At 35.2% G+C, this 7,209-nt stretch overlaps 2 protein-coding genes across 3 annotated transcripts; one reads left to right on the plus strand and one right to left on the minus strand.

Moving 5' to 3' along the window:
* Positions 1-3,875: 3,875 nt before the first annotated feature.
* si:dkey-109l4.3 (uncharacterized protein LOC559137 homolog) lies at positions 3,876-5,968 on the minus strand. Of its 2 annotated transcripts, none has more exons than XM_058797507.1 (4): positions 5,502-5,968; positions 4,775-4,966; positions 4,596-4,628; positions 3,876-4,438 (listed from the first exon to the last, which is right to left on the minus strand). In XM_058797507.1, the coding sequence occupies exons 1-4, from the start codon at positions 5,683-5,685 to the stop codon at positions 4,410-4,412; spliced, it is 438 nt and encodes a 145-aa protein (XP_058653490.1). In that variant the 5' UTR covers positions 5,686-5,968; the 3' UTR covers positions 3,876-4,409. The 2 variants fall into 2 exon arrangements, with proteins under 2 accessions (XP_058653490.1, XP_058653489.1); XM_058797506.1 differs by having other exon boundaries at positions 4,546-4,628.
* Positions 5,969-6,097: 129 nt separating this feature from the next.
* tomm5 (translocase of outer mitochondrial membrane 5 homolog (yeast)) lies at positions 6,098-6,941 on the plus strand. Its single transcript, XM_058797508.1, has 2 exons — positions 6,098-6,339; positions 6,661-6,941. Exons 1-2 carry the CDS (start codon positions 6,219-6,221, stop codon positions 6,693-6,695), a joined length of 156 nt encoding a protein of 51 aa, XP_058653491.1. The 5' UTR covers positions 6,098-6,218; the 3' UTR covers positions 6,696-6,941.
* Positions 6,942-7,209: the final 268 nt, after the last annotated feature.

The raw sequence follows: 7,209 nt of genomic DNA on the forward strand, positions 1-7,209 counted from the left end.
CATACTGTGAACATTTTGCATCAACTTATATTTCGCAAAAATGGAGACCAGCGATAGTTATCCTGATGAATATTCACGTTAGCGCCACCCAGTGGAACCAAATATGTCAGAAACTGAATATATTGTAACACCGTCACTTAGGCATGTGGGGGCGTGTTTAAATGAGCCGTTTTTGGAAGGAGTGTCAGAGTCTTAACTTTTATAAACAATATCTCTTTGTGTTTGAGACTTTAATCTTTGCAACTTTACAGACCTTATGCACAAACAGCTTGTAACACTCCAAAGACAAAGCAAAATATGAAATCGCATCATATGACCCCTATCTTCTAACACTTTATTTTGATGGGTCCACAACATACAACATACTGACTATGAGAAACTTTGCAAGTATATGTCAACTTATTCTACTAACCCTAAACCTACCCTAACAGTCTACTCTGAGAGTTAGTAGACATGTAGTTGCTAATTAATCAGAATTAATTGACATGTATTTGCAAAGTTACTTAGTTAGAATGTCTAAAGTGGACTATCAAAATAAAGTGTAATCTTTTATTTTGACTGATGTTATTGTTAAATGACTTATTTTAATTTTACATTTTTATGATTTAATTAATTATTAGCTTTTTATTAAACTCACGAACCCCAGTTTGGGAAACCTTGACGTAACGTAATGTTTAATGCACTTCATGTTAAGTACAACGAATGGAATATATTTAGTATATTTAGTCTTTGTATTTTTATATCAGTATGGTACATGATTATCCTATTTAAATCAATGTGACAAATGACTTATTTCAAAAGCAATCTAAAAGTAATCAGAAAGTAGTCTGATTACATTACCTAAAATGTGTAATGCAATGGATTCCATTGCTAACTACAATTTTGGTCATGTAATTTGGAATCAGTAATGGACTACAATTTCTAAGTAATGTACCCAGCTCTGCTAGTAAGAGAATCTGAATTCAGCTATTTAACCTTTAAATTACATGTTTGTGGCCTGAAGTAACACGTTCATATGACTACCATAAGTTTTAGTTCATACACTCCTTTTTATCACTGAGTTCAGGTTAAGGACAAAAAAAAATACAGAAATTGTTAGTATTCCCTTATGTGCAACCAAGTGCGAGCCCGCATTCTGAGAAACCATAAACGCATAATAGACGTATAAGCCATTATCATAATAATTGCCATTATCGCAATAGCAATATCCTCTTTAATGGAGTATTAGCTGGATAAATAGGCAGAGTTAAATTCAAAATGATTTACATCTTGATTTAACTAAACATATACCCACATCGAATGTTTAAGTGCAAAATCGTAGTTTGGTTGGTGACCACGTAGAAGCTTTTGAAATGAGCAAATCTCATCCCCACTAAACATGCTGACTCACTCTCTCAGGCGGTGATAAAGAGCTCATTTTCTCATCACCACACCAGCACTCGGTATCTGTCAGAGCCAACCAGGCCTCATTTAATCAGATTCTCAGTTAGAAAGGAAGAAACTCAGGGTTATGGCTGTCCAATGCCCCTCACCAGCTGAAACAGAGGATGAGAGAGCTCTAGCTGTCTATGACAGAAAGCTAAATGCTCTATCCTCACAGGAGGCACACAGGTGTCTGCTGTCTTTAATGAAGCGTGCGTACTACTTTAGTCCCACCTGAGAGGAGTTAGGGGCTGGAAAAAAATACCCTTTTTTGTGCTGGGTTTCAGTAGGGGAGTAGATATCCCCAACTTTTTGGTAGATATATAAAAGTGAAGTAAAATAAAAATTAGGTCAAGCTTGATAACATTAGATATACTTGTGTGGAGAGTTTCCTCTCAGAGACAATAACAACAACAAACAGGTGAAGGTGGTTTTTTTTTGTCTTTTATTTATATAGTGCAGTGTGTACTACAGGGTGCAAGGTGTCATACATGTGGTTTGATATCCAGACTTTGAATTTCATGTTTATATTAACCGCTGTGTTAAAGCATCATGGGAGATGGCTTGTGTTACGCTGCAGTCTAGTGTTCAAAGAGATGAACTACACCTGTTTAGACCATAATGTAAATCCAACTATCGTGAAAGCTTTTAAATTTGCATGTGTAAACACTACTCCCATTTTCTTTAGAAAATGTACAAATCTGGTTAATGTACTAGATAAAAAAATTATTATTTACATTATTTATAAATTATTTTTCTTAATATTACCTAGAATAATTATTACGTTAAATTGTTATGACAACAATGACATATAGAACATGCATTGACGGACATTTTAGATTGAATGGGTGATTGAAAGCCATTGTCAGTTCTATATCAAATAAAAATTCAACTTATTGACAAAGATTACAATTCCACTTAAAGTACATCTTAATTTTTAGCATTAATGGTGCTAAAATAGTGCACTATGTTCTTAGCTCCTAAAAGTAACAAATCAGTTAGACTGGTGCCAATAAGGTCCCTTTGCACCAAATTGCAAGTGAATCTTGGCTGCCAGCTGTGTTTATAACCCCTCTGTGAGCCATAATAACTGAAACACTCACCATCAGCCAGCTGCTTTTAACACGAATAGAGTTACTGTACTCTCAAAATTACCATTAAAGCTGAGCTGTTCTGCTAAAAGACTAATTTAAAACATTAATAGCCATTGTATGCACTGTATAATTTGATATAACGCAATTTTGAATGCCATTTTGAGTAATGAAGACTTAATTTACTTCTTTTTGAAAAAGGAATAATGGCTTATAATCTGTCTTGCATAAGATATTACCTCATGGAAAGTCATGAAGAACAAATAAATTGCAACCAGTTTCTCCACTCAATCTTATTTCTCCAGTCTGACAGCAGGCCTCTGACTCACAGGATCTACGTAATGAATGATCTATGGAGAGCTACCCGCTGAGACTGATGGAGGAGGGCGAGTGTGAACAGCCTTTAGACTGAACTGAAGTCTATACTTGAGCAAACTTTACCAAGGGCGAGCAATTTTGAGAGTAACGGAAGAATGATATTAGCCTCTTGCCCTTTCCAATTTCCAATTCAATTTTGTAACATTGCACCATTTTTAGATGCATAAACAGTGGGAGATGAGAAGGGAAGGGATACAGAGGAAGAATAGGACCAGAAAATGATTCACAATGGACTTAAAGGAATAGCTCACCAAAAATGGAAATTCACTTAAAATGTATTCACCCTCAGGCCATTCAAGATGAGTAAGTGGAGTTTGTTTCTTCATTGGAACAGATTTGGAGAAATTTAGTATTAAATCACTTGCTCACCAGTGGATCCTTTGCAATACATGGGTGCTGTCAGAACTAGAATCCAAACAGCTGAAAAAAACATTACAATAATACACAACATGACATGTAAAGGGAAAAGCTGTGTGTTTGTGAGAAACATCCATTATTAAGGGGTTCTAACTTTAAACTGTCACTTCCGGCCAAAATACCAGTCCGTAATCCATAATAACACTTCCTCCAGTGCTATTTTGGCTTGCAATCAGTGCTTGATCTGTGCTTATTTCTCTGCTGATTCAAAAGAGATGAGTTTTTCATTGGAGAAAGCAATATTATGGATAAAGAACACATATTTTAGTCGGAAGCAATGGTGTTTGAAGTTAAAAATGTCTTTTTGATGAATTTGTTTCTTACAAACACACAGCTTTAATTAAATGATGAACTGGAGTTATGTGGATTACTTGTGGATTGTTACATTTTTATCAAATTTTTTAACTCTCATTCTAACGGCACCCATTCACTGCAGATCAGCCATTGGTGAGCAAGTGATGGAATGCTAAATTTCTCCAAATCTGTTCTGATGAAGAAACAAACACATTTACATGCTTCACAAAATGTCAACAAAATTCGTTGTTAAAGAAACAGCAACAGATTGAATGGATTTACAGTTATTAGTCTTCCATTTTATTGTAAAAAAGAAAATATATAAAAAGTCACTAAAAGCAAAGCTTAACACATACAACAGCAACGTAGCAGTACAAACATTTTTAGAGTACAAATATAGTGCACAAAATCAGCAACAAGCTTGACAGGCATCTAAAATACAGTATTTTCATGTCATGTTTTGGTTCACAGCAATAACTGAGGCTGCGGGATCGCTTACAATAGTGTTTGTCATGCAAAACAAATCAGTATCCACATTTATGGAACATAATAACACTGCTTAACTATACACTTTTTAGATATCAAACATGGCTGATATCATTCATCGTTGACTCACTGTGAAAGTGCTGTAACAGCACAGAACAGAAATACACTGATGTGTCAAAGGCACAGCGGATCTTCAACTGATATCACAATATGTAAAATAATGTTTGTAACAAAGACATTGTAACAAGGAAGTGAAATGACTAGGCAACACTAAATAAAATAGTTTAGATGGCACTGTGTACTCAGAATCCTCAGAGACAATCAAGAGTGCTGATAACTTCCTGGAACACCTACAGAATAAACATGGAAAATACACATTTATGATAAGAAGACACAAACTGCCATACTTTAATGCATAGACAATTTTTTTATATATATTATTAAACAGTAAACTCACTTGTTCGTTTGTGAACAAGTAAGAAAGTGCAATGAAAAGCTTTCGCTCACGTTCACTATATCGCCAGCAATGGATCACTTGACCTGCATAATCAAAAATAGATTCCCTTATTAGTAGTTTTAATTACCCGATTACTAGAAAAGATGTCCGCAGGTAATGTAGACTTGAAATAACCAGGCTAATACTAATTCAAACCATCATATTGTTCAAACAAACTAATAAGGCCTACCTTGGACTTTCTGTTGAAATCCACCTGCTGCATTGCCAATGCAGAAGCAGCCCTGCTCAAAGCTGATCTGATCATATTTTTCGATGTTGGCTAACAAAGAGCCATTTACAGGCAGGTATAAAGTGCTGCCATTGGGCTCCCAGCTCTCAGAGTAGAACACACCTCTCTGGCCATCAATCAAGACAAAGCCACCTAGAAGTAATTCACAAGAGTCTAATGAATTACAATTTTGTCCTAATACAAATGGTAGCAATATAGTAAATACCCAAATCCTAACATCTTAATGTTTAACATTGTAGCCATAAACAAGGCAACTGGAACTGCTAAATGACAGTTTGGTTTAGGTTAATAATTGAAAATACTTCATGCATATTGTATTAGCAATTGTAGAAGATCAAAATGAGATTCATTGCAAGGTATACACAAACTATTAATTACACACAAGGAATTTGTTTTAGCTTCTGTGTAGCTTCTAGTACCCAGGAAAATTTTAAATAATACAAAAAGAAAATGAATATATAACAACACAATTATTGATAAAATGTTATGTATACAGATACAGTACAGCACGGAATGTGTATAAGAACAGAACAGGATATATTGAATTGTTGTCAATTTGTATTGTGTTTTTTGTTATTATTAGTAGTAGTAGTAGTACATTTACAAAATTTGATTTGTATTAAATCCTTCAACCTATTCTATGTCCCGAACCAAGTACCATACTTACGTTTCCTCAAACTCTCTTTGGAGGGAAACCCCTTCGGACCATCCTCTTCGTGGCCATTTGCAGTATTCACATCATTTCGTTTACGTTTACTGGGTAAACAGATAGGCGACGTCTCTGTGAATCCATTAACCCATTTCAGATGTGTCTGACAAGCGTTATTGGACAGCAGTCCATTGTGCTCCATGATTCACTAAATATACTAATGTGGACTTTTTTGTAGGTAAATTACATGCAGCTACAATATTTGTGCCTTTGAATAGGATTCAGTGCCACGGGATACTAAATAAACGCCAGGATAATGTCTGTATAAAATAATTAAAACCAATAAAGGTATTAGTTTTGTAGCCTATACACAGGTATTCATAACAAGCGCGCACCAAAAATCAAAACAATGAGCTGTGACACGAAGTGTTGTTTTTCATATTGCCTGACTAAAATGACACATTTCAAATGTATTTTTTCTAAAAATGTATATTAAAAACTCGTAGTATATATGCACCTTGAAATATCTTAATGTTATTAGGAACGCATTATTTTTAATTATGTATTGATCGTGATAATACCCGACTTAATATCAGGCGCCATGTAGTAGGCTAACAGCGTGGGTCCTAGAAGCAGGTCCAACGTGACGTATTTCTCTTCTCGCATGCCTTTTGGATTGAATGTGGCTTGGAGGAATCGTTTGAGGCACATATAATCCTTGATTCCATCTTAAACATGTTTAAAATCGAGGGACTTGGGCCGAAGATGGACCCGGAGGAGATGAAGAAAAAAATGCGCGAGGATGTCATTACATCTGTTCGCAACTTTTTGATTTATGTTGCGCTTCTGCGAGTCAGTGAGTATCCAGGCGCTTCATGCATGCAGTAGGTTAGATGATATGTGCACGTGTGATTGTTTTAAAATTGAAATTATCTCCGTTTTTTTAATTCGTTTCTCATGGCACATTGTGAGGTGTGTTCATTGATAATCTATTCAGTCTCTTATCATTTCAGTGGAGTTTCTATTGCTATAAACGATAGAGGTCACCTTTGAAGTACATTATAGTCAAACAACGTATAGTCAGAGCTTATTCAACTGTGTGTCAAACAGAGCAACGTTTCTTAATGTCAGTCAAACAGTTTATGATGGTTGAAATAAGTGGCTATTTGTTTTGCAGCTCCATATGTTTTGAAGAAGCTTGACAGCATATGAAACTTCACCAGATTCAGAAACATTCCCTGAGAGAAGAGCATGCAGGACCAGGATGATGCTGCACAGCGGTTAAAGAAGAGCTGGTGTAACTTTGTCATTTATTTTATTTAATACTTTTTACTGGATGCAGCGGAGTGCTTGATTTGTTTTCTTCCAATCTCAATTGAAAACTATGGCAAAGCAGAGATGTCTAACAGAATGTTATAACAATGGTCTAAGCAATAAATCTTTCATCAGTTACTCCCACTGAGTTGTCAAGACTTAAACTTGGATTGGATTCATAACATTTACTTTGCTTTAATGTAAACCAGTAGTTCCCATTTATACATTTGGATTCGTTATAAACTTGTTATTAGGGTAAAAACTAAACATGCTATGGACATTTCAAGTTTTCAACAAAATCAATGTAATGGCCATGTCATTTTACGTTACATTCAAATCCTAATGTTTAGAAAACGTTCATTTATTTCCCTACTATAAGCTGTGCTTCTCCAAGAGATGTCAAATACACAAG

This window comes from Onychostoma macrolepis, chromosome 14, assembly GCF_012432095.1.
Source record: "Onychostoma macrolepis isolate SWU-2019 chromosome 14, ASM1243209v1, whole genome shotgun sequence".
In the NCBI taxonomy this organism is placed as follows: domain Eukaryota; kingdom Metazoa; phylum Chordata; class Actinopteri; order Cypriniformes; family Cyprinidae; genus Onychostoma; species Onychostoma macrolepis.

Bases quoted from the DNA above. Each gene is read 5' to 3' on its own strand.
- si:dkey-109l4.3 (XM_058797506.1), bottom strand. From the start codon at position 5,685: ATGGAGCACAATGGACTGCTGTCCAATAACGCTTGTCAGACACATCTG. The intron at 4,629-4,774 runs GTAGGCCTTATT...TTGATTATGCAG, and splicing joins ATTTCAACAGAAAGTCCAAG to GTCAAGTGATCCATTGCTGG. The intron at 4,439-4,545 runs GTGAGTTTACTG...TTTATTCTGTAG, and splicing joins ACTTGTTCACAAACGAACAA to GTGTTCCAGGAAGTTATCAG.
- tomm5 (XM_058797508.1), top strand. From the start codon at position 6,219: ATGTTTAAAATCGAGGGACTTGGGCCGAAGATGGACCCGGAGGAGATG. The intron at 6,340-6,660 runs GTGAGTATCCAG...TTTGTTTTGCAG, and splicing joins TGTTGCGCTTCTGCGAGTCA to CTCCATATGTTTTGAAGAAG.